Source organism: Nothoprocta perdicaria, unplaced genomic scaffold (assembly GCF_003342845.1).
Source record: "Nothoprocta perdicaria isolate Ctin4 unplaced genomic scaffold, notPer1 scaffold_38, whole genome shotgun sequence".
NCBI classification, from domain to species: domain Eukaryota; kingdom Metazoa; phylum Chordata; class Aves; order Tinamiformes; family Tinamidae; genus Nothoprocta; species Nothoprocta perdicaria.
The window spans coordinates 4,280,588-4,307,017 of record NW_020455621.1 but is presented as its reverse complement, the minus strand read 5'-3'; the positions used below and the strand labels follow the sequence as shown (position 1 = coordinate 4,307,017).

General features: G+C 42.7%; 1 protein-coding gene across 1 annotated transcript in view; it reads right to left on the bottom strand.

Moving 5' to 3' along the window:
• The window catches only part of UTRN (utrophin), a 344,252-nt gene that overhangs the window by 169,122 nt on the left and 148,700 nt on the right, over positions 1 to 26,430 (bottom strand). The window contains exons 47-50 of the mRNA XM_026044733.1: positions 26,308 to 26,425; positions 22,584 to 22,789; positions 20,943 to 21,097; positions 16,447 to 16,636 (exon numbers count right to left, since the gene is read on the bottom strand). Of these exons, the coding sequence (XP_025900518.1) occupies positions 16,447 to 16,636; positions 20,943 to 21,097; positions 22,584 to 22,789; positions 26,308 to 26,425 (669 nt within the window). The remainder of the gene's footprint in view (positions 1 to 16,446; positions 16,637 to 20,942; positions 21,098 to 22,583; positions 22,790 to 26,307; positions 26,426 to 26,430) is intronic.

Genomic DNA, 26,430 nt, shown 5'->3' with positions numbered 1-26,430 from the left:
CGTGCTCTAGGTGACCCTKCRTGAGCAGGGGGGTTGGACTCGATGACCTCTGAGGTCCCTTCCAACCTTGGGCATTCTACGATCTATGATTCTATGAACATTTCAAACCTCACAGAGGCAAAGATGCCCTTTACATCTGCACTAATTTATGGTATAAGACAAAGAAAGAGGTGTAGCATTTTTAATTTTACTTCTTAATACTTTGTACATACCCATACAGGCCTTGCCGTTTCAGACAGGCACAGATGAATTAAGCAACAAGTCTAAAATGGGCTGTATCAGAAATAAATTCATTTTGTATTGAAGAAATGTCCAAGGCTGGGGAGGGGAAAGGGAMAGTCCAACAAATGGCCGTAAACATTAACGCCAGGTCACGGAACCCAGCAGATGGGCTCTACCAACCGTGCAATTCCACGGCTCAAGCACCCCTTGCCGCCGGGTCTCTCATTCCTGGTAGGCTGCGTTCCTGAAGGAGAGAGTCAGCCTGTTCTCCAGAGAGCTTCATACGGAGAGAGGGGAAAGGMAAAATAAATCTGTTGTTTTCCCACCTTTGAATATCTACTAAAGCATTACCTCACAAGAGCAAGGACAGTACTGCAGGGACTGACCACCTCAGCTCTTTGGCACTTTTTGACACTACTTTACATGTCTTACTCTCTTTGACCTCTTCATTCACACCAGCCATGGTGTCCACAAGAGCCTTACAGGCACCATCAGGGACTCAAGTCCCACGATTCCAAGCCAAACGTTGACTGYGTGGCCAATGCTCCATTTCCCAGGGACTTTGTTTCTAAGGACAAAAACCACCCCAAGAAATCACCATTAGGGGAGGCACCGCTCACTCCATCACTCTAGCTGCAAGCCAGCTCTTCTCTTTCCAAAGCTATTTTCCCCTTCCCCCATATCTTATACAAATACTTATATGATTACACAAGCATCATTGCCAAAGACTTGCCTCTAACAAAGATGCTGGGACAGTACCAAACAGCCATAAAATATAAACATATTTTATAATCAAATTAAACAATGCTAAACAAGACAAATGATCATACTTAGCTTTATGCCCTGGGCTTTCTAAGATGATCTAAATCACATTCCTTCCACATCTCCCGTGCAATTGGGCTTGAGCCTGAAAAAGATCCATTTTAAAGCATTCCTACACCTTCACTATTTTCCATTTAAAATTGTCTCCTCTTCTACAACTGCCATTTAGACAGTATTATTACAAAACTATCAATTAAGTTTCATTTCTCCTGACTCCATACAAGAAAAAGCAGATAATTCTTCATATATTAGTTTTCACTGATGCTTGATTTGAAAGCTTGAATATAATTATATATTTYACGATACTTATCAAAAGTTTCACTATTCTGGTTTCCAGTTTTTTTTTGCTTACCTCATAATTGTTCACGTAATTCTTGTTCTTTAGAACAATATCAAGCTTCAACACRACCAACTGGACCCCTCAAGGAACATACCCCTTCCTAACAATATACAAGACCTTAACAGTGTTAAAAATGTGCATTTGCTCAATACCATCTTCACTGCTCCTTCAAATTCTGRTTGAGGACATCAAATATTAAAAATTAAGGTACTTAACCCTATGCTGTCAACTTGAACTGAAACATAACTCTGGTTTACTCCTAAATTCATGTCTTTTGAGGTATCAATCACAGGTAACTCAAAAACATACTTTCATTTATCCACTTTTTCTATTATTTACCTCTTGCACAAAATTTCCACTTAACCTTTCTTTCACACCTCCTTTAGTGTGAACTGACTAATCTCTTAAACTGAAGAGAGAGGTTTCCTGTGGACAAATAGGTGAAAAAGACAGTTACTCTTCAGCCACAGGGGAAAAACATGCCCTGAAAAGTGCTGCTAATCATTAACACTGAACAGTTCAGCAACACAGCAACAACTCCTCATGTTCCCAACTGAAAATTACCTTTTATACCACAAGATCAACTCAATAACCATTGACAAGTTCAACTATTATACATGTAAACCATGTAGCTCTGTTCCTCTATTACAGTCATTACCAGCAATATCAACATAAAGACTACGTTTTAATCAACTCTCCCTGATACTTTACCATGTCTCTTTTAATCCATAGTTGAAATAAATATTATATGGTGCTTACTATTTATAATGATAGTTTGAAAAATGAGTAGTACAAATGTAGTATAAAAAATTTTAAAAACCTTCWTTTTAGATCTTTCCACTCAAATATATTAATAGCTCCAATATATATTTCTGATTTAAATATTTTGTTGTTTTTATTATTGTTGTCATCATTTTTTCTTTCTTTCCACAAAATGAAGCTTTCTGGGTCTGAAAATCTGATCATGATTTCCAAAACTTTCCATACAAGCACAAAAATCCATTTTTCCCTTAGCTTTCTTTTCCATTTAACAGTAATCAACAGTTGGTGTGGTAACTTAAAAAATCTCCACATTTTTAAGCTCCTGGTTAAGTTTTACTCATGTAATTGCCACCACTAACACATTAAACAAACTCGCCTGGCAGAGGGCGAGTTCCTTTTTATAAGATGTGGGTCCTGTACCCCTCTGAGAGAGCAGACTCATCCCTTGCCCCAAGACTGCTGCTGTACTCTGCACAACCCATAACACAGCAAAGAAAAAGGGCTTTTAGAATAAACATTAAAATAGYAATACTCATCATCACCTCCACCACCTTGATCATAACTCAGATTCTGTTCGTAAGCAGGTCCACTTGATGGCCTCGTCACTCCTAGGTAGGCACAGAGCTCGTGGAGATCAAGTTCACATCCAAGTTCTTACACAAAAAGCCTCTCTGCTACTTCTCCCATGTGTATTTACAAGTGCCCATGTGGAAATTAAAAAACAAAATAAAAGAACAACCTTCCCATTGTAAGGCATGATAGACCCTCACAATCCAGTAATCGAATTTAACGATTTGCTTCTAGATAAACAGCTGAGTTGTTTCAGACTGTATTCTTCTTAAGGACAGAAATATGGCCTATGGGAGGTAATTTCAGAGGTAATTATACAGCCTAGTCCTGATATGATAAAAGATATTGGCCTGCAAACAGACCGACAGCTATAACTGAAAATATCCGAGGAGCTGCTGTGGRCACAACTGATGTAAACTCCTAGCAATGAGGTAAAATTCTGTTCAGAGGGACTTTTCTTTCTTCCTTCTGTGTCCCATTTTCCCCTCTTTAAACCATAATTCCTAGCATGTGTTCATGGAGAGGAAAGGCAGAGGATGCTTTGCGTAACCTGCTGCTTTTATTCTGCCTCTTTCTTAAGAATATCAGAGGAACTCAAACAATAAGGAGAAGGGGGTAACTTCCTTTTAACTCTAAAGACTTAAACTGTGCTTTTGGTAACAGACAGAAAGAAGAAGAAACTTGTTTCAAATAGTCACAGTGTTGGAACCTGTAGCAAATAAATACTTCTCTTTGCAGCAAACAATAAAAGGGAATATTAACCAAGAGGGTTATAGTGTTTGAAATGGAACATTCAAAATTAAACATGAAGGGTGACTGATGAGCTCAGGGTTAATAATCCATTCTTCTCTAAGGAAAAAAAAGTTCAAACTGAGTCCAGAGACAGCAGACGATGGAAAGCAGTGACCTCAGATGACTGTTCCAGAACCAAGTCACAAAACCCAGCACAATTAGCACTAATTGGTCAGTAGTCTCCGCAGAAATGTCAGGATTTGAACAAGCACCGAAACCCGAGCGTCTGCCTCTCCCCGGGAAGAGTCTTCTCACAGGAAGACCTGGAACAGGAACAGAAGAGGCGGCAGGGCCCCTACCAGCACAGGCACAGTGCTCACCAGCAACCAGGGGACACCGACAGCACCAGCAGCACCTGCACGTGTCCCTTCTCTTGCAGCCTCAGCAGTATTCACCACACACCAGAAGCCACGGGCAGGCAGAGTCCCGGAGCAGACCCATTTCCTGCCACACAACTGGGGTCCATCAGCTCTCAGGAGAGCCGCTGGCACTGCCCACGCTCAGGGACCTGGGCTCGGCGCGGAGCTAAGGGCCGCAGCAGCCGCGGCAGGAGCCGCTGCCCAGCCGGGGCGCAGCACGCAGCCGGGGCCACGCGGGCCTGCGCCCGGCGGCCATGCTGCGTCCAGGGCAGCGCCCTGGCAGAAGCCCAGGGCCTCCTAACACCTCCTGCACACGAGAGGGGAAGGCAGCCGGCACGGCAGAACCCCCCGCGGCTGCCGAGGACGAGCTACGGAGCAGCCTCACGCAGCACTGACTGCTTCTCCAGGYACGGAATGAGCACCGTTGTCTCAAAAAGAAGCTCTAAGGACCTGCACGAGGGCAGGAAGGACGCTCAGCTCAAGGAAGGATGGGGGGAAGCACTGCACTGATTGGGCATCTCTGGCTTCAGGACTTCAGGCACAGTAATTAAACCCTACGGGAAAGTGAGAGGAAAAAGAATTACTCCCYGAAAAACAGTTGCAATCATAAAGCACTGTGGTAAAATACTACTGTAAGATGGTTTCATATATCAAATATTGATCCAGCTCCTGTAAACACATGAAGTTCATGAAAGTCAATTTTCCTATTAATCCTACATTCATGCCTTAATAAAACCAACTCATCTTTTATACTTACTTTCATTCTTGCTGAAATAGCAAAATATTTGCAGCTCAAAAACAGACTTGCCTTTAAAYTGAAGAGGATTCTAAAAAGATGCTCTGAAATATCTCACTCACCTCTCTCATCATTTCCTCCCTTCTAAAATACTACTGAAACACTATTAAAAATATATATATCCTAGAATCAATCTTCTCTCCTCTTAAGCTTCATTCTGCTTGCAAACAGGAATGACTGGTGCAGCAGTTAAAAAAATACTGAATTTAGAAAGCTTTATGTCCCCTTGCATTTTCTTTCTCCGTGTTCTCTCTCCTCAGCAAAACAATTTTGTATCTATAGAAGCCTGGTGTGTACACAGAGCACTGTCTACTGTAAAAACGGATTGGCAATAAAAGCAACATTCATTATCCGATTTCATTTGGCACTGATCACAATTAGTTACAAGGGGGAAAACAAAAGTAACTTTTAGGTTAGCTACATCACTCAAGACCTGTACAATCTTTCCCAGCAAGGGGCTGTTGAGAGCACATATTTTCACATAAACACATGAAACTGCTTCTGACAGAAAGCAGGCAACACAGACACGTTGGAAAACTGCTGCCCTACAGTTCTGCTTATTTAATAACAGGGTAGCGGCACAGAGAGCAGTGTAGGACCACAAGCTGGAAGCCCTCGGGAGGTCCTTCAGCCAGACCTCCCTCCAATTTCAAGGGCCAATTTCAAACCCAGCTCTGCCTGCTCCAGACCTTATCCAGGACAGCTGAGCATCTTTAGGGAACAGAAATACAACCACTTCTCTGGGCAGCCTGTTCCAGTGCTCGACTATTGGCACTGTGCACAACCGGTTTCCTCACGTGCAGCTCTCCTGCTGTCACTCGTTTCCTCTGCCTCTTGCCCTTCCACAGGGGACCTCTGAACAAGGTCTGGCTCCATCCTCTCTAGTGACAGCAGCTGGAAACTCACGAGCCTTCTCTTCACGATGGGAAGCAGAGCCAGCTCCCTCACCCTCTCCTCCTGTGCCACGGACTCCAGCCTGGATGCTGGTGCTGCTGCAGCCTCCCTCCTGAGCTGGGCTCCCAAAGCAGCCAGCATTCCAGACAGGAGCTCCCGAGTGCCAAGGAGAGGGGATCAGTCACTTCCTCCCATACCTGCTGCTGCTGATCTTGTTCATACAACCCAGTTTGTGGTTAATCATCACCACTGCAAGGGCATTCCGACTCCTGTCCAGCAGATCCGTCTGGTCTTCATGAGGACACATGGTTTCTTGGGAAAACACGTGCTAACTTCTAAATCTCACAATTAAGAGGGCGTCCCAATGTGTTCATCTACAAGACTGATCTTCTCAAAATCCTACCTGTCCCTCTCAGCTGTTTCTTACATTCTTAACTGAATCATCACCTGCAATCATGACCAAACTACATCTTTTAAAGCAACTTGCTCCCATTTCTCTTATTCCTGACTCTTCTCAACATCGCAAATCTCTCTCTAGTTTATAAAAACATAAATTACTAAAATTCCCCCCTTCCAAGATATTCCAATAAGAATCAACCCACAACATACAACATTTAGCAACTGGCACCTTAACTAGGAACCAAAGTCCCAAACTGCCCCCAAACTGTCTTTCATTGATCAACTGAACAGTCACATGCCACTTTGGTACCAATGGAAAATAAATTCCACTAGATTATTTTTCCATGTGAGCAACATTTCCAACTTAAATTGCATCAGTTGTCCGTATTCCTAATTTTCAATCTTTTGATCCAATAATGCTTGAAATTATTCCAGTTCGGCATAAGTATGCTTTTACTTCCTTTGCCATTAAATTTTAAGTATCCAGAGACAGAATAAGGCTCAAGCAATTCTAATCAAATGTCCTTAACCTTACTATTAGTGCACCTTGCTATTTACAACTTCTGCTCAGTTTTCAATCTCCAAACATTAGCTTCAAAGCAATTTTCTCAGGAGCACTAAAATGGTAATATATATATATATATATAATATATATATGCATACACATACAATCTCCAAACTAATTCCAATCATTGCAATTTTTCCTACTTTGTAGCTATCAAAAAGCTAGCTTTTTGTTGATGTGCTTTTCAAAATACATTTTATTACTACTTACTTTTTCCCTTTGCAGATAAAAAGCCATATTTTACTCTCAATAATATTTCTTCCAGTATTTTAGGTAAATGTTGGACTTACTGGATAGTAATTTCCAGCATTCATCTCCATTTTTTAAAAGTCAATTTAAAAAGAGTCTCCTTCAGCCTTCCATTCCCTCTGCAGTTGCCACTATGATTCAATTATAAATGTCACTAAACAAATCGATTTTGATCTCTTTAAGGTTCTAAATGTCCATATTTTCAAATATTCTAAACAGCAGATCTCAGAATTCCAACTTTAACTTCCTATCTGAAAAGATTTCCACTTCATCCATTTTATATTGACTTCTAGGTGTTCTCAGGGTATTCACATTTCTCCAAAGAGTTTTGCAATCAGTTTGTCAACATCGCTACCATATCATGTAAAATTTTAAGTTCTGTATTTGTGTGTTAACTCATTTTTTCTTTTCTTTTTTCCTTTCTGGCACATGCCCAGGCATGTCTCACCCCATCTCCTCACACACATGAATTCACAATTGATGTTAGTTCTTCAAAGCACCTATTTTTCAACACAAACCAGTTGTGAGAACCTGGGGTCAAGTTGGTTACCACATACATTTCTCATCTGTTTTCTACAAAAGTAGATCCTAAACTCATCTTCACAAGAGGCTGCTCTGGAGTTTTATTCATTTATCAAGACTAGCCTTGTTTATCACTACAATTTTTTTTTTTTTAACCTCACTATTTTTCAACACTTGGTTGCAACCATCTCTCTTCAATTCTGGCTTCCTCCTTTCTAAAAGGCTTTATGGCAGATTAGACGGGGTGGTTTGACACACTCATGTTATGGCTCATTTTCAGAGATTTGACATTGTAAAAGTATCTCTAACAATTTTTATAACTATTGTAAAGTCCCCTCTGCAACTAGAGCAGTAGCAAGTAGTACATATTTTATTTCCTTGTTAAAATACAAAAAAAAATGTCTAATTAAACAATGCTTTTGATGGCACTGCTTCTGCTTCATTTTCCAACCGATGAGCAACTTAATACAGCAACCTACTTCAAGAAGCTGCTTTATAAAACAGGTTTGTTCAGTGCTGAAGTGCAGTATTAGTGCTGCATCTCTTCTTCCTTCCATTTGAGTATCTGTATTTCATACATGAATTTAAACAAGTCTCATTGATTTCTAAACCAAGTTAAAATCAAAAATACTAAAAATATTAGAAAATGCACTGCTGTAGAAATTAGTGGGATCAGTATTTATCCTACTCATGTTTTAATGAGTTCTCCACCATTTCCTCCCACTAACCTTCACATTTTTCAAAATGTGACAGCAAAAACCAATAAACAAACAAAAAATCCCACTTTTGTTACTGTTTTGAAAATACAATAATATTTTTATGCCATTCAGAAGGCAACCACCAGCACCACAGTGAAAGAGGGGTTTGGCAGCCCTTAGCACTCACTGTGTTTTCAAATTTGCAAAGCCACAGGAAGTTAAAACTAGCAAGAGAAATAAAACAGTCGAAAAAGAAAAGAACTACAAGAGAATTGCATTTTAAACCATGTTAAAGATACTCATTTCTGACACAACATTCCTCTTCACAGCTGAGGAAGTCAATAACTCACCTAAGTTACCAGGTGTCATTTCAAAAGTGAAGAGTAATGTCACATCACGTTGGAGATTTCAGGTATTTTATTTGAAGAGTTTTATTTGGGCTTGGTTCTTCCTCATTCCACCCCCCCAAAGACAGCATCCCCCTGAAGAAGTCATCATAAAGGAAATGAGAAAATACTCTTCTCCCCACTAGGTATTTTTCTCCCTCTGTCCTCCAGCAGCTTACTCTGCATGCTAGCAGTTTGTTTCAAAACTGTGGTCAAGCTCCATCAACAGGATACATATTTCAGGTTGATCATTTATCTCTCTGACTGAGAGATGGACTACCCTTTCGCTTACATCAGAGGAATTCAAGAAAGTCTCCCAAATCTCCACTTCACTTTCATAAGTAATATTGTCGTTCTGCTCTCTCAGAAGAGATCTGTCAATTTGATTCTTCCCATGAATTAGCTCGTTCCCAGGAACATCTAAATTCATTCTCGTTCAAGCTCTCTGGAAACAACCAACAGAAAATATTCCTTAAAGGACAATCACACATTGCCAAAGGAGAGTGACGCATTATTTTTGTGGTTGTTTCTTTTGAGAATGATGGCATATTAAGAGACAAGGCTGTTAATGATAAAGCAAAAAAATGATAAAGCAAAAAATGGGTTTGCCCTCCTGATAATAGGCTACTAAATGTACAGATTTTGTCATGATGCRCCACAGATTTCAGTGTAAAGGAAGTAAATAAAAGCAGACTCTTAAACCTTGGACTTTAGATTTTGCAGCAATGCGGTACACATATTTCAACAAAATGTTTAGTTCTCTGTCTGCTTTTAACAAAATTACAACTTTGAATCTTGAGTTACTATTACACCAAGCAGCTATAAAAGGCACAATTATGACTTTCCCTCACTACAGTTTATAATAAAGCCCATTTTACTCTTATAAATTGTGCACTTTAACAGGCAAACACTCCAACTTCATAAATTTGTTAGTAAATATTTCATTGGTGCTTTTTTTTCATGTTTATTTCATTGGCAGCATTATGCTCCAGAAGACACTTCCCATGAAACATTTAGATGGTAGCTCATGAAGCAACAGCTCTGTACCCGATGTGACAATTCCTATCCCAAACAGAGAATAAATAACTTATTTAAGTTCCCTCGTGCCGAGCTGCACTGCGTCTGTGCACACTCAGGGTTCACAGGGGCAAACCTGTGCAACGTCAGACGTCAAGAGCACCCAGAGCACTGAATCAGAGTGCAAGTAAGGATATCGTTTGGAGCTGCCTTTAATTTGCAATTTTCATACCATTTTCTCCTCTAAGCGTTAACATTTGCCTCAGCAGCCTCCCATATATCACTGCCTTGCATTGACACCTGCTGGAAGCGGCTGGGATTGTAGGATTCCTCGTTTCCCCCTCCATGAGGGACTCCACAGACAGACAACACTTGTACCTGCGGCTCAGCTGTGCAGAGCACCTCGGCAAGGCCAGGCAGCGCAGGGCGGCCTTTCCAGGGATCCAAATAAAAACCAGCCCAGCTCTAAGCCACACGCAGCTCCTCAGGGCTAGCACTGCAGGGCTTCTTAGAGAGAATACCTATAAGCAGCAGCTTTGGAGAMGATTTTTAATATCGCTTGGGTAGATTTGAACTCAGCAAAATAGATAACTACTTGGTAGGTTTTCACTCTAATTAGTTGATAATAATTAGTACAAGATTCAGGAAACAGCTCCTGCTTGACAAGCACTGTTACAAATGAGTTTATACACAAACGAGTTTATACACAAAAACGTAACTAAAGGGGCTTTAATGCACTTATGTATTACTAGCATTTTTGAAAATAAAACTGACCATGTCTTTAATAGGAAAGACTGTCTTGTTGACAAAAGCAGAGTTGTTTATGCACAGACTGACGGAGCCGGGAGCCCCGAGGCAGCCCTGCTCGCACGCACGCCACTGAACAGCTTCTCACAAGTATTCTTCATAATGAAGACACATCTCTTATTGCAGCTTTGTAAACAGCAACACCTTGGAAAAAGTCTTCTGAAAGCCATGGCTGTTCCCAACATGCCACAACAGCCAAGTTCATAAAGGAAATTATAAATCCAGTATACTCTGGGATGCCTCTCCTTACCCTCAGACCCTACCAGAAAGATAGGGAGTCTTTTACTTGGTTTCATTTTCATACCAGTCCTTACATAAAACACATTTCAGACCGATGCAAATATGATAGTTACAGAAGCATCATCTTTCTTTTATTGGAAGAAAGAATGGATTGATGATTATGGTCATGCACTTTGGTTTACCTATCTTGTACACAACTCAGATTTAGGTCCATCGATGAAACTACCTGCGTTTTTTTGTGTTTAAGTAAGGGAAGCAAAAATTTTATATTTCCCAAAGCTATAAAGTAGGATCTGTATATTAAGGTCAAATAATACATCATATCATGACCATTCCACACAGGCACCAACACAAGTGACAGTCTTAACTCACCTTATATCTGGTTTTATATCTGGCAAATGACCAACCTGTTTTATTTAAAAAAAAAAAAAAAAAAAAAAAAAAGAAGAGACTTCCACCAGGCAGCTTAGATTACTACAGTACTTAAGTTTTTAACTACTGTACCTGTGCAAAATACAAACCAGTAATACAGCCCTGGCAGGATCTCAAAGAGCTCCAAAAATGACAACAACATTAATATGAGGAGTTGACTATGTCAACATGTTTTTCATGCAACAACTTCTCATTTTGATTTGTGGAAAAACTCTATAGATATAGGCAGGCAAGGTCCAAATTACACAGCTACATACTTAAGTCTAATGAACTCACATTCCTAGTAAAAAGTTTCATGAATTCAAAAGCAAAAACATTGAGCCTGGAATTAAAAAAACACAGCTATTCTGCACAACAGTTAGTCGGGAGTTAAAGTAACATATTTATCAAGAATTAACCAATCCCTTTCAAAAAATGATGTAGCAACACTTTATAAAAGATAACTGAATGTTAACAGTTTCTTTCCAGACCTACTTAAAGGGCAGCCAGAGAGCCATCCTGTCAGCTACACAGTGGCACATTTTAAAAGCACCTTTTTTAAAAAATAAATTGCACTCTTTAATGAAACATACACTGGAGAACATTTCAGCTTTCAACACACACACTGTACACCTTAGATACTTTTGCCACCCGTGCTACTCTCTGACGTTTTCCCCTTTTATCTGAGGGRGACAAGGGAGCCAGCTCTAGGTAGTCCCCAATCCCGTATCTTCTTACCTTGCAGAGCTTCTGGTAGCGCGGGGAGGAAACCGCCATCCTCTGCAAGCGATGCAACAACACCACAACTTTCTGCAGAGACGATCTCACCACGGCCATCATTTTAAGTTTGCCACACTTGTGCAGACACCTCAGAATTTGCATTATAAATGAAGAGCCACTATCATTTCCTCCCGGTCACTGGGCAATGATTTGCCAGCAATCTGAGCATGCTCTCTTCCAGGACTGCTCTGGAGAGCTACAGGCTTTACACGACTCAAAGGCAGAGGAGGCTGATACCGCATAAGTTCCTCCCGCAAAACAAGCCCAAGGCACAAACGAGGAAAGCGGGCACAAGGCTGCAGAGCTTTTCCAAGGTTTCCGCAGCTCCGCCGGCGCTGCRAGCGAGGCAAGTTGCAGAGCAGGCGGGCGCAGCCACCGCTCAGCAGGGCACGGAGCAGCCAGAAGGGGTTATTAATCAGCACAGGAAAGCTGCGGAGACCAGGAGGAATTCCTTCAGGAGGCGGCTCCAGCGCTCCGGGAAGGACGCTCCGCTCCTGCTCCCGCTGCTGCTCCTGCTCCCGCTGCGAGTGGGAACGCGGCTCCGGCAGAGCTCTGCGCGCGGCCAGGAACGCGCCGGCTCAGGGAGCGCGGGCGGGGAGCCCGGGGCTCCTGGCCCCGCAGTGAAGCCGAGGGACACCCCGGGCGGGCGGCACGGCGGGATCAGCCGGCACAAAAGGGAGCGCAGCGGCGGGGGGCAGCCGGCCTCTCCTGCGGAAACTCTCCCAAAGCCCGTTTAGCCCAAGGAGTCTCAAAGGATTCCCACTCACACTGCAAAGTAGGAATGTTTTTCAGAAGCTGTTCCCAATTAGAATCTTTTCCTGAGCGACTTACTAGGAACGAGCCGGATTTTGACAAATTTAAAGCACCCAAACGTGTCACCCTTTTCCCAGCAGCTTTGAACTGAGGCAGCGAGCACCATTCCGATGCTTTTCCCATGACAAAGCAGTATTACTCAAGCCTCCCGAGGGAAGTAGGACGTTCAGGAGCAGGGAAGCGCCCTGCATCCCGCTCCCTGCTCCRGGTGCCGCGCGGCCAACGCGCCCCCAGGTGCGGCCCCACTGGGGCACAACCTGGCACGGCCGCGGCTCAGGGCGCCCGCGGCCACTTCAATGCGAGCGCGAGGGGCTGCCGGGCAGGCGCCCAGCGAGGCCGGGCCGGCACAGCGGGAGCGCAGCAGGACAGAGAAGCTGCCTCGACAGCCCTCGGGCAGGCGGCACGCGAGCGGAGAGCGGCCAAAGCCGGCAGGCCCCGGGGGCTTCTCGCACCCACCCTAAAAACAGCTCCATGAGGAGAGGAACATATTCACCACACCAATTAATTAGGAGGATTAATGTAGTTTTCACCAAGATCCCAAGGGGAAAACAACACTAAGTCTGAAAATCACTTTCTCCAACAGAACATAAAACTAAATGAAAAATATATATAAATGTATGTATATGCATACATATATGTATTATCAACAGGTATTGAGAAAAGTACGAAGTTGTTACRCCAGTGCTCAATCTGCAGCTTTGATCCCTTCCCCTCTCCTAGGCTTGCTAACAGACACGTAATGTTTCCCTGGCAGGACTCTAAATACATAGCCCAAGACCAAGGATATAACGGTCATTACTATTGCAGGCTTAAAGTATCTGCTGAATACAGATCTAAATAAAAATTCACCTGTTTACTTCTAGGTTAAACACCTTTCCTTAATGTCGCCATAATGTTAAAACATACGAGGTTTTTGCCTCAATTTGGAATCTGAAAAGACCACTACCAGTGATGGTGCTGCTGCCTAACCAGGCATTCACACCCTTGTGGCCCACCCACCAGCCCCGTGCGGAGGCTCCAGCTAGGAGCAATCACGAGGAGTGAGGGCGCCGCGGGCCCTGCAGGCCCCACAGCTCACCGGGCAGCGCCCCACACGCCGGCGGGCCCACCATGGGGCACCAGCTCTTCGGAGAGGACACCGAGTTAGAAGTGGTTCCCTCCCAAATCTTCACGAGCCCGCTCTGGTCTTACCACCTTGTTTTAGAACTGGGACAATTTTGCCATCAGTGCTCCCACCACACCTGTTTTCCTTCTGCACTGTTCTCTCCCCATTTTTTTCCAGCACTAAACATGGTATCRTTTTAAGGACACAGGACATTAACTTCACTCTCTATTTTAAAATCTCACCTCGGAGAGTCTTTGGAGGCAAAGGGCTTCACTAGTGTCACCCCAGCACTACCTTCTGTTATTTGATTCCTCATTTTCYGCAGCTTTCTTCAAATTAGTCTTTAACCTCTTTTAAGCTACATATTCTGCACATGGTGAYCAACACAGACTGGAATGCTCTGACAAGAACACGAAATGCTCTGCAATAATTGGATATTTAATGCATTAAGAAAGATTGATGCTATAATCACGAATTTCCTCCCATAAACAACAATCAAAACCCGCTTCATCTTCTACCACCTTCTAAGTTGGGGTTATTTTCATGGCACTGCTCTTACCCTTGAAGGCAAGGAAGCCAAAGCAAGGCTGAGCTAGTCCCCACATCCCCGATGCTCTTGAGTGACCTGCACTGCAGCCAACCAAGCGGGTACAGAAGGTACCTGCCCCACCACATGGAGATGCCAGCTCAGCAGATGATGCTGCACTGGAAGTGCATGACACGTAACACCAAGCACAGCACCACGGACTATGCTCTACGTGCTGCAGATTTAATCACAGCCAGAAATCCCAGTGAAGAAGCTTTTCCCTCCACGCATGGGGCTCAAGGGGCAGGGGCACAGAGCCCTGAACTGCTCTTGCAACCAGCTCAGTTTGGAAGAAATATTTCTTGGACTATTTAACAAAGCACAACCACGAGCAATGTTGTTATATATCACTGAAAAGGGGGAAGAGAACAGTATATTTTCTTTCTTCAATCAGTTTTTATCTTAAAACCACAGGGGAGAGGGACTAGATTTTTATTTATAATTTGCTGTAATTTGTTTCAAAAATTCACTCTGACGAATGTTTAAAAGCAGAAACACTCATTTTTTGAAACAATGATTTGAAAGTCTCTGGTTAGATTTAAAAGCATATTAAAAKTTGTTATAGTAAAAAAGTTCATCTCAGAAGCCATTGCGCTGTGACAGCGTGGCATGAGCTCCCACAACAACTTCTTTGGTAACAGAAAAAAGCTCACAATATTACGTGGCTTCATAGGTAAGTTAAGCGGATACAACACTTGGTCTGCTGCACGATGTGTCAGAGCACACGGTCATGTGGAAGATGGAGAATATCAGACATACAGAGGCTTACAGACCCCTCCGTGGAGCAGCAGCTCTTCTCCCTTCACACAGCACAGGCCAACAATTTAGACCACCTTGCAGCTCCGAAGAGGAGGCAATCAACCTGCCACGAGCAAGCCACCCAGGTCCTCACACACGTGTCCAGCGGGCGGCAGCGTGCTGCAAAGCCACCGCGTCACCCCAGAGCAACCAGCTACGCGGAAGGCAGGCAATGCTTTTGGGGGTAATGAAGAGGTCCACACGCCTGCGCGGCACCAACACCCACGGTTAGCTCCCTGTGGCCCCGCTTGATCCCTGCCAGCACTCCCACTGCCACTGCTCCCGGCAGCAGGGATCCCACTAACTCCCCGGTGCTGCCATCCTGGCAGCTCAGAGCCCACGTGGGCTCCACACACACGAGCTCCCCACGGGCTGGGGCACCCATGTAGGCAGCGGCAGGTAACACGTCCCCCYGCAGCCTCCACAGGACACTGCTCTTACCTGGAGCGAACAGCTTGACCAGAAACTCCCAATTCAAAGGGGATGAGACATTCAGTGCTGGCGTGCTCAGGTTAATAACRGCACTACCGATATTTTTCATTAAAATTTACCAATATTTTAATTAAAATTTGAATTCAGACCACAGGAAACATTTCAGAAATCCAACCTTCCAATTTGTGTATATTGAAAGAGAAAAACTATACTAAACAAGAGGTGGAGCTAATTAAAGGAGGAAAAAATGCAGTAAAACATTCAGGAGAAAGAAAAGGCATGAACAGCACTCACATCAGGTAAGCAGGGGGTTTCTGCCAGAGAAACACTGTAAATCCTTTTAACCAGCAAAGCTCAAGTCCTCTCCTGACACCAGGAAGACCTGACGGGGCTCCAGGCTCTCTACTGCTGYCGGCCCCTGGCTCTTCTGCCCCCAGGAATGGGGCTGGAAAGGCAGTAATGGGCAGCTGGTGCTGCGCTCCCCATACCTGCTTTGGTCTGCGCTTCTTGCTCTGGGAGCAGGGCATTTCCTTCTGGATTTCAGATGAGCCAGGGTGTCCACACATGAGAAGGGCCCCTAAGTGGGGACATCTAATTYTCCGCTCAGTTATTCCTGGGGTTTCCACACGCTGTGGCCTATCTGCCAAGGAAGCTCAGAGCTGGAAGGAGCTCCGGGCACCAAAACTTAGTTCACTGGCAAAGCAGGGAGAAGGCAAGCAGGGAAAGATAAGGAAGATGCAGAGACAGCACTTCCCAGGTTTAAACTTCACTGGAGGAAACCATATTGAACTGCTTAGTTGGACACTCACATGGTRTGCTTTGGTGTAATCAGATACAAGTTTCCTGAACACAGTCACTCTCCAGGCAATCTGAAGAGCCCTGACAGCCAGACAGGCTTTTGGAATATGCATTTCAAACCTGAGCAAGAAAAAGTCTTCACACTTCTGAATCTTAAATTGCCCTTCTCAAACACCTTTAAAGAAGCTGCAGGTCCCTCCCCTCTATTAGACAGCTTCCCTTTGTAACATTTGCCACAGAGGAGAAGTGCAAATGAGACCCRCAGCATCATTTACTTTCTTACCTGCATCTGTTTCCGCAGCTCCCTTACGCAGGCACTGTCCTGAGCAGCGGCCTCACGGTGGGAGGCGTCTGCAAGGACATTCACTGTCGTCTCTGCCTCTTGAAGCCACTTGAGGAAGCTCTCCAGATCCCTGTGCAAGGTCTGCACTGTCTTCAGCTCAGTGTCCAAGAAATTCTGCCTATCAACAGCTCTGAAAACAGCATGACAACAAGCATCAGAATTCTCTTCCATAACACCCAACATTACACATATTATAAAGGAGCTACTGAAAGATAAATCCCAAGTTCTCCATTAGAAACTGTACATCTACCGTGGCTTATTTTATCATTATTTAGATCCCCGTTTCCCTCATTGTTGCATCTTCAGCTTTCCACAAATGATCTTAACTATAAAGATATGTATTTCACAGCCCTTTTAACAAAAGCATGTGGAAGAAAATAAGTTACTCATTAAAAATCTAGCTTTTTGACTACTGTGATCATGGCCTTATGCCACTCCAACTGCTAGAAGTGTTATTCCCATGTGTGAATGCTTATCCTCGTCTACAAACATCACATGGAGTAGAAAGATTGAGGGGTGGRAGCTTTTTTCTCTTTTACAGTTAGCATAAGCATTTCTTAAGATTAGTACATACTGTATTAGTTCAAGTACTAAGGAAAATGATTCCTGGCTCGCTGCTAAAAGCAAAGACTTTTGACACGACTACTCATACTGTATAATACATTATCACTATGACAGTCAATATAGTTAGTCCAAGATGAACATTCTTAAAAAGGTTCTTCAAAAGATGTCAGCTAGATGATAGTACAGATTTCATTTCATAAAAGATTTTATATATATATATATATAAGTCTTTTACTGCTTTTCATCCATTTGAGGCTACTACTTCTTAGCGATATCCCTTTTTCCAAACCACAACCCAAAAAAATCCAGCTGTTCCCCCAGCACACTGTAGTGAAGTAGTTCCAGCTACTATCTGGAACACTGTGGCTAAACAATCAGGAAGTCAACTTTATTTCAATCGTATTATAAGATTTCAGTGGTAAAGTAATATTTATTTTCAAATTAAACAAGGCCAAAATACTCTGCATTTGATATTCTGGAAAGAACTGAACAGATTTCTCCAGACATACTCAATGTATTTGCATTCTGCCTTCTCACATTCTCCTTAAGTTTGTTTTCTGCTTTCCATATTGTGGTGACAGTTTTGCTCAGCAGTATTACAGACTCWCTGCATTCAAAATCAAGATCTTCAMTAAYAGCTTAAAATGTTCTTGGAAAAAAAAATAAAATAAAAAGCTGCAGGTGTTTGGTATCATTCAAAAGGATGTTTCTAAACTGGCAGTTTAGTTTATTGGCACATCATAAGAAGAGACAGATGTAAGGCAAAGCTGTTCTCCTTCAAGGGCAGYAAGGAAATTTGATGCCACCCCAATTCTGTCAGTCTTCCATTCTTCAGCATTAACGCAGCCAAATGAATTTTCATGAGGCAGCTTGCAACGACCCAGTGCTGCGAACCCCAATTTAGAAAGGGTTGGGCTTATGCCATGTGTTAATCATTGCTTCCTGCAGAGTGAGCCTGCTTGGATCCTTCCTAACTTCCCAGGCTGCCCAGGCTTTGGCCACCAGCAAAGGGCTGGCAGGGCAAGAAGGCTTCGCTCTCGCCCCTGGGGCTCTGAAACGCTCCGGCCACCATGGAGAGGGAAGAGAGGAGGAAAAAAAAAAGTGTGCTGAGGATAACAAACTGTTTTGATAGATATATTGGCTAAAATAACAACAAAGCAGCAGCTGAAAAACCGGAGCATTCTAATATACCAAGAAAAAGGAGAGAAAAAGGGAGAGGGGAAAAAAAAAAAGGCACCACAAAGTAGAAGCAGGAGCTCTCACTTCAAAACTCTCTCCCCTCTGCAGGGAATTTCTTCCCTAGCAGGGGATGAAGGCCAAAGGTSGAAAAACAGGAGCGGCAATGGGAAGAACAGGCTGAAAATAAAGGTGACCTTCAAAARACACCAGAGAAGCCCCAAAGGATGAAACACATTAAAAGTGACCTAGATCTCCAAGTGTAAGCACTGATGTAAGACAGGGATTAGGACAACTTGAATGTTATACCTAATAACATTCATTCAAGAATGTTTTCTCTAATTCTCAAGTTTTAAGTAATCAAACTTTGTGCTTAGTTGAAATTACAGATTTAAATTCCGTAACAGTCCCACTGCTATCACGACGCTTGAACTAAAGAGAAAAATCAGTCCATTCTGTAAATCTGCATTCCAGTAGCATGAATTACCAGGTTTACAACTAATGTTCCAGATCATATGAATGGTGTAAAAGAGGATCTGCAGAACAACAGTGAGGAGCACTTCCAGAGAGCAGAYCCAGATACTTTCATGTCACTCCAGTAAAGGCCACCAACAGGAGATGATGGGGAGGTCTGTACTGCAGACGGACTATTTGCCCTGCCAACAAGGGTGACTCAATTCTCAGATAAGTCTGGCACAATCAGAACACTCCCAAAGGAGAGAAGCTCTTCCCAGGAGGTAAGAATTAACATAAAATCATAGAATCCTTAAGGTCAGAAGGGATCTTTAGAGATCATCTAGTCCAACCCCCCRGAACACGCAGGGTCACCTAGAGCCTGTGGTATAGGATTGCATCCAAGTGGGTTTGGAAGACCTCCAGAGAAAGAGACTCCACAACCTCCCTGGGCAGCCTGTGCCAGGGCTCTGKCACCCTCACTGTGAAGAGATTTTTCCTTAAGTTCCTGTGGAACTTTTGGTCATAAGGAGAACCTGCAGTGTCCCACACAACACTGAATGCGGTGATGGGCAACAAGGTCTAGGCTGATTCTGTTAGTCAAAATATGCCCAAGAAAAACAAAACACCTACTTCTCCTACTTAAGTTTTCCTGTTAGTGCTTTAAGCTTTCAGTTCCACTCCATTATTTTTCAGATATGAACTAAAAACCTGCAATACAYGCAAGTATGAGATCAAGGGAAAGTCAAGAAAAACATTTGGGACTGACTGGACAACAACTGCAGTCCACTTCTGAGACAGCAAACACAGAGGGAATTACGATAGTTTCATCCTGAAACACCAAAGTGGAACACAAATAGCCATGGGATAGCATACCCAAATTATACTGCATCAAGAAGGCGTGCTTTACCTCCTTAATGCCTATGTTTTTAAAATGAGCTGATTCAATTTTGAGCTTCATGGCTATAGCCCGCCTGATAGTGCTATTAGAGTGCTATTAAGGACTGCGATTTTCCCAGATGAAGAAGGACCCTTCCTTCACTCTCCAAGGCTTAGGTATTGGCAGAACAGAGGGGAACTTTAAAGCATTTTACTGCAAATACAAATAAAAGGCTATGGCTATAGAAGCCATACAGGATTCCAGGCAGGAGTCCCCACAGCTCCTTCTGGGCCCCTGTCCTGAGTTGGGTGAGCAGTTTTATGCTGTCTCTACCAAAAAGCACTGGGAAGTTTGAACTTGAATGACAGTAGTCTGCTGTTACTACTAACCAACAAGTAGTTGTTTCTCCTCACCCTCCTATTCCGTCTTCATCCCCAGATGCCACTGTGACAGAAATCCAGATAAAGACATTTTTGAAATAATATTGCAGTGCTCTGATAAGAAGGATGAGGATCTGAGCCAGAACACATTCCAGTCCCCAGTCTTAATGCAAATGAGTGATCTGGAACAGCCACTTCAGGAGACAAGTGCACCCCTGCGGGCCACTTCAGAGAGAAAACATGAAGAGCTGAGGAAACCTTATTGTGCACCAGGGCTTTTCCCACCGTCTATTCAACATTGGCTAAAAAAAAATGAAAACAACTGTGCACATCGCATTGAATAATAATGGATTTTTTTAATCCTTCAAAAGTCTGTCTTGGATGTCTCAAAACACCTAGAGATCAACACAATTTTATTCTACCTCAAATCATCATACTGTATGAGCTGTATAAAGTTTTGTTTCTTTTGTTTCTCATCTCTCAGTGGAAATAACCAGAAAACAATTCACATAAAGCTCACATAAACCACTGTCACATCAAAAATAAGGAACTACAAAAGAACAGGCTGCCCAGGGAGGCTGTGGAGTCTCCTTCTCTGGAGATCTTCCAAACCCACCTGGATGCCGCCCTGTGCCCCGTGTTCTGGGTGTCCCTGCTGGAGCAGGAGGGGTTGGACTAGATGGTCTCTAGAGGTCCCTTCCAACCTTGAATATTCTGTGATTCTGTGAAAGTACCTTTTTGAGATTTTTTTTCTCTTTTTAAGCAGGAATTGGAAGTCATTAGGAGGCTTCCATGATGAACTGTGCAAATCTCCATCACAAGCAAACTTCAAAACAGCTTCACTATAATTGACTATTGATCTGCGCTAACCCTGAAACTGCAGAAAAATTAAGTATACAGAGAAATTAATATACATAAATCTGTATCCTGTTATTTCTGACACTTAAGGAAGAGCTACATACAGTGCAAAACTTCCTAATTACCTTTGGTTCAGATTAACCCAACAAGTATTCATTTGGTCAGTGGTTTCCTTCACCCTCCTCGTGTCATCATCTCGATACTCCCGAAGAAGTTTATTGGAAAGGTCATTGAATGCAGCTACCGTGATGTCGCCTCTGTGCAAATCCTGAACTAACATCTGAAAAAGAAAATTCAGAATGAGACACCTGAACAAAATTAAAATCAGACTATTTCACATATTATACATTTCATCATACTAGAACTTTTGCAATAAATGTGTATATATCTCATCTAGAACATACTCCCCTTCTTAAAACGAAGAACTACTAGAAACYAGTGTCCTGATAATGAGCCAATCACTTCACAAATAAACAAGGAAAATAATGCTTTTCAGAACTACAAATGAAATTTCAAAAATATGTCTGTGTTTAACTGGTAATGGAAGCAAAAGTGCTTCTCTGTTTTGAGCAGAATGAGTAAGTTTAAAATATATGAACGGTGATACTACCATGAGCTATATGTGAGATAAATTAAGTGTGCTGCAGGATTTTTTTTTTTTTTTTTTTTTTTTTTATAATGAAGAAACAGGTCAAATATGGTCATTTATTGTAGCAGGATATTCATAACATAGCTCAGCCTTCTTGAGATATTTCTAACTCTGGGGAAAAGTATGTTTTTTTTTTTTTTTATGTGTACATATATACACACACACACACACATTCAGGTTTTATATTTTTCACTTATATTGTATGTACTCTGTACTGTATGCTTGCACAACGGTTGTTTTTTAATTAAAAAAGTAAGCAGACAGTCCTAATAGCCCCTTTCTAACGTTAAATAAAGCCAGTGAAAAGCAAGCAATTTTACTATTTACTAAAATAGGGCAATAGTTCAGTGAGGGAATCTCATGACCACATCTCTCTGCTTCTTTCCATACCCAGCTGCATTCCTATCTTGTCCTTCTGTGACTGGGTTTTAAGATCTATTACAGCCTGTTCCTTGCAGCATTGGTAAGAGCCTCTCCTCACTGAATTCCCTCTTCATTTCAGCCTCTGTCTCCTAGAGCCTGTCCTTTTTCCTGCAGACCTTGGAACAAAGGACATCAGACTTATTGATTTATCACAGCAGGTTTGCTCTGACATAAAGAGCAAAGATTGGGGAAAAAAAGTGCTAAACATGTCCAAGGGACCCATCAGAAGTGAAAATGAAGATTTTTTTAGGTATTTTAGTCTATCCCTGAATTTACTTACTATCATTAGTAGSTTTTTATGAAGTAATATATGCTGTATCCTGTGACTGCATTAATAAAGTTTTAGCAGTCTGAGGCTCACATTTTCTGCATTAGATCATTTATTTGCTCCTGTATTGACTTAAATTACACTCTTTACTAAGAAGACACACACCAGGCACACGTGCCACCGGTTTCCCTACCCCCTAAAACGATTCCCAGGAGTCTGACTAGGGGACGAAGGTGGAGAGAAGGAAGAAAAGTGGCGGGAAGAGAGAAAGCATTTACAGCATATTACTCCTTAAAAGAGAAAGGATTACCAAATCAATTTTACAATTAAATCTTTTATGACACAGCTTGATGCGCTGGAGGGTGGGAAAGAGGGGAAAAACAGACAGGAGCCCCGGATGAACACACACACCCAYGGAGGCCTTACTTTGTTGTCCGCAGCCTGCTTGGCGAGCGGCTCCTTGGGGGCCTGCAGGAGCAGGCGCAGGCGCAGCTCGGCGTGCTCCATGAGGCGCTCCATGTGCTGCCTCTGCTCGTCCCAGCGCACGCTGTCGGCCAGCATGTGCCGGAGCTGCTGCTGCCGCTCCTCCACGCCGTGCTGGGTGCCGTCCCACTGGCTCTTCAGCTTCTCCACTGCGGGCACAAGGCAGAGTCAGCACCGGCGCCGAGGAGCCGCCACCGCGGAGCAACCAGCCGGCAAAGGGTCCCCCCGGGAGCTGCGGCTCCAGAGCCCCCCGGGAGCTGTTCCGTTCCCCGAAGCACACGGCACCGCAGCGGTTTGGCTGGCYGTGTTCAAGCAGGCAAGCTCAAGGCCACACGTATTTGGGGAGGTTTCAAACCCATGATTTTTTACTCTTCAAGAAGGTGCATGGCGGCAGGAGGTTGACCACAGCTCCACTATACAGGAAAGCAAAGGCAGGGCTTCATGGAGCACAAGTTACAGTACACACCAGCAAATCTGAGGTTTGCTAGACCAGCAAGTCACCTCTGCACCGCTGTAGCTGAAAAGAGTATAAATGAACCAATAAAACCCTGTTTAGCCCCGTGTAGTTTACACAGGGTTTGTAAATTGTAGTTTGCCACCAGCGCGCTGAAGCTCCTGCTCCACAGCTTGGGCTAAGTCAGAAACACATGAGTACCAACCTGCTTTAATACTTCCCTTTCACCGCGAGTTTTTACAGGCTGAAGTTAAGTAGTTTTTACAGCACAACTGGAAAGTTATTGATCACATCCCCTTCCTTCAAGTATCATGTTTATCTCTCAGTAAGGGGAGTTACATTACACGTTCAATCACACCAGCCTTTCACCTTTACTAAGYAAAGGGTGAAAAAGACAATGTGGCAAGAGCAGGGAGGCGAAAATTGGCGTGTCAGGGAAAGCCCTAAGCCTGCCTTTCACAGAGAGGTGAACAGCGTTAAAGATTTTCCTTAAGMGTTATAGGTCATTAAAAATGCAGGGCAGAAGGCATTGCCTGGCAGTCAATAGCAGGCCTTCCCTATTACCTGCCACAACAGTTAGCAGCAGCACATTATATTGCTAGAACAAAAGAATGAAAACYAAATTGTAAGGAAAAGGAGGAAAACAAAAACATGGATTTCTTAGGTACAGCTGTTAAATGACCGAATTTTCAAAAGAAGTGCCATTTTTATTTTACTATCTTACCCTAACACATGAAGAAACGCTTTAGTGAGGTAACATTCCCAAAACGCAAGGCCAAGGGCGGCAGGCTGGCCGCCCAGAGCCTCAGCCCTGCAGCACAGCCCCAAGCCCCTCTCGGCGCTCCCGCAAGCGGCTCTCATCAGGTCACTTCGTGTCATCGCACCAATGTGTTGCATGACTTTAACCCCTACTTTGGGGCACGTTGCAATATTGATTTTTAAAGAGAACTTCTAAAYTAAACTAACGGCAGCTTTATTTGTTACTGGCAGGAAAATGCAAGCCTCATTTATTCACTCACRTAAGCACTTAGTTTTAAAAACAAGCAGAAAGCTCCTTTCTGACAAACCTAGACTTTTGTATTTAGGAACTTCACAGATAGAGAGATGAAAGTCGCTACCCTGGCTAAGCTTGTGAGTTGCAGGAACACATTGAGGGCAGCACCTTGAGCGCCAGGTGCTACAGGAATTGTTAGTTCCTTCCTTTTCAATTTCCACTGAACAGTGGATAGTATTGATCTCATTTTTCTATTAGAAGTCAGTGTTATGTACTTTTATGTCTATCTTGAATTCCTATATGGCTGGCAGCAACAGGTTTGGCAATATGTAAAACAACTCATGTTTATTTTACCAGCTAGGATGTCACTTTGCTTTGTGTATCTGAAAGCTAACATACTTGAAACTCAAGGCACTTTAATCTTTCACAAAGCAAAAATGTTAAGGTTTTACCATTACCTTTTTTAAAAACCTTTTAGGAGCATTCAAAGTCATTATGCTTCATCTGCTTAGGAAGCTCTCCTCTCCTTAAAGAYTGCATTTAAGAGCATTCTGCACAGCTCCACAACACGCTCAGACTGCCTGACAAGCTCAAGGGCCAGAGCAGCTCTCTCTTCCTCCCCACCCTCCACACAATATATGTATGTAAACATATATACACAGTTCTGCATATACATATGTATGTATAACTGCATGTGCGTGTGTATACACAGATGCAATTTCAAGCCACAGGGAAGTTTTAGATTAATTTTCAGGTATGATATAGATCATACTGAATACAAGAATTCAGAAGAATGAGCTTCAGCATGCCTAACAGCCAAAATTTTATACATACACACACACACTTAACAAGTTACTACTTTTAATAAATAGTGTGTTCAAAAGGAAATGAGCAGCTGCTGCAAGAGATCAGTGATTTCACAAAAAGCAGCAGAAGGAAAAAGCGCTGCAGTGCTTTGAGCTGGCTAAGGAACCATGGAGAGAAACCTCCCAGGAGTTTGAGTTCTCCTTGCAAGCCTGCAAGGAAGGAAGCATCCTGGAGAAACAGCTGTCTTCAGTAGCAACTTGGCTGAAATGAATAGATATTTGAGGTTATAAAGAAAGTTTACACGGAAAGAATGTTGCTTGACTGTGTTGCAGATTTTTCCCTTTGAAAGCCGAGGTTGACCTCACCTCAATTAAAACCACTTTCAACTCACTGCTCATAATTAAGAGTTATTTTGAAGCTGACATTTCCCTTCTCTCCAGCCTACAGCAAAACAGGACACAACACTGAATTTAAATTCTCRCTATCTTAAGAATCTGTCCTTGGGTTCAATAGGTTGGTCCCTAAAAAAAGCAGTCAAGAAGTCAAGAGCACCAGGCTGGTATCAAAGTTGGAAAGATGTGAAAGACTCCCTGATGAGAAGAATTATTTAATCCCCAGTGTCCACATAGCAATCATAAGGGAAGATTCAAGTAAGGAAACTTTCCTCTGTTTCTGTGATTGTAGCTCTCAGAGCAATGAGGCTTCATCTACCAACATATAACTGACCCCTAAGTTTGTAGGACATAAGAACAGTTTTCAGCATTCAGAGTAACAAGGTACAAAAAAAAAAAAAAAAAAATCAAGGCTGCTTTAAGTTCTTCCATGTTTCATGACAGGCTGCAAAACTTTCATATACATAAAGAAAATGTTCTGGAAGCCTCATGCATGGCAGGATACCCCGCTTCTCACATCTCCTCCTCTATGGGCATGACTGTTGGGTAACGCAACTGGAATCGCAAAGTGCTGRTCGGTGACAAAAATCCACCAACTCGCAGTCAAGATTTTAAAAAAAACAAAATGAACATGAAGTTAGTCCGAGTTTATGCATTCATTCATCCCACATAATAATCTCTTCAGTGCACCACAGCTCAAAGATAAAAAGAATATATTTTTTTTAAATATCAATAAATAACACGTGTAGGACGAGTGATAAGGATTTCAAGTAAATCTCAAATTTCAGTCAGAATATTTACTCTTGTCCTTTTATATTTTTCAGTCAAAAAAATAGCAGTGATTTTTTTTTCTATGAATTTTAGAGAGGTATGGTGAAAGTCATTTAACTGCCACGCTTTCAATGTATAAGAAAAACAACTTCAGTTAGGTGCAAAATCAAGAGTTTAAGAGAAAGATATACAGATTAATTGACTACCATAGAACTATTGAATTTGCAAACACAGAATTGTGGAACTTACATTTTTCTGTAATCACTGTCCTAACATCTGAACTGGAAGTTTTATTTTTCAAATTCTGAGCCAACGTAAACACAGAATCAAGCTGAGGGTGTCGCTGGTCCAAATCCACCTTTGTTATCTGTT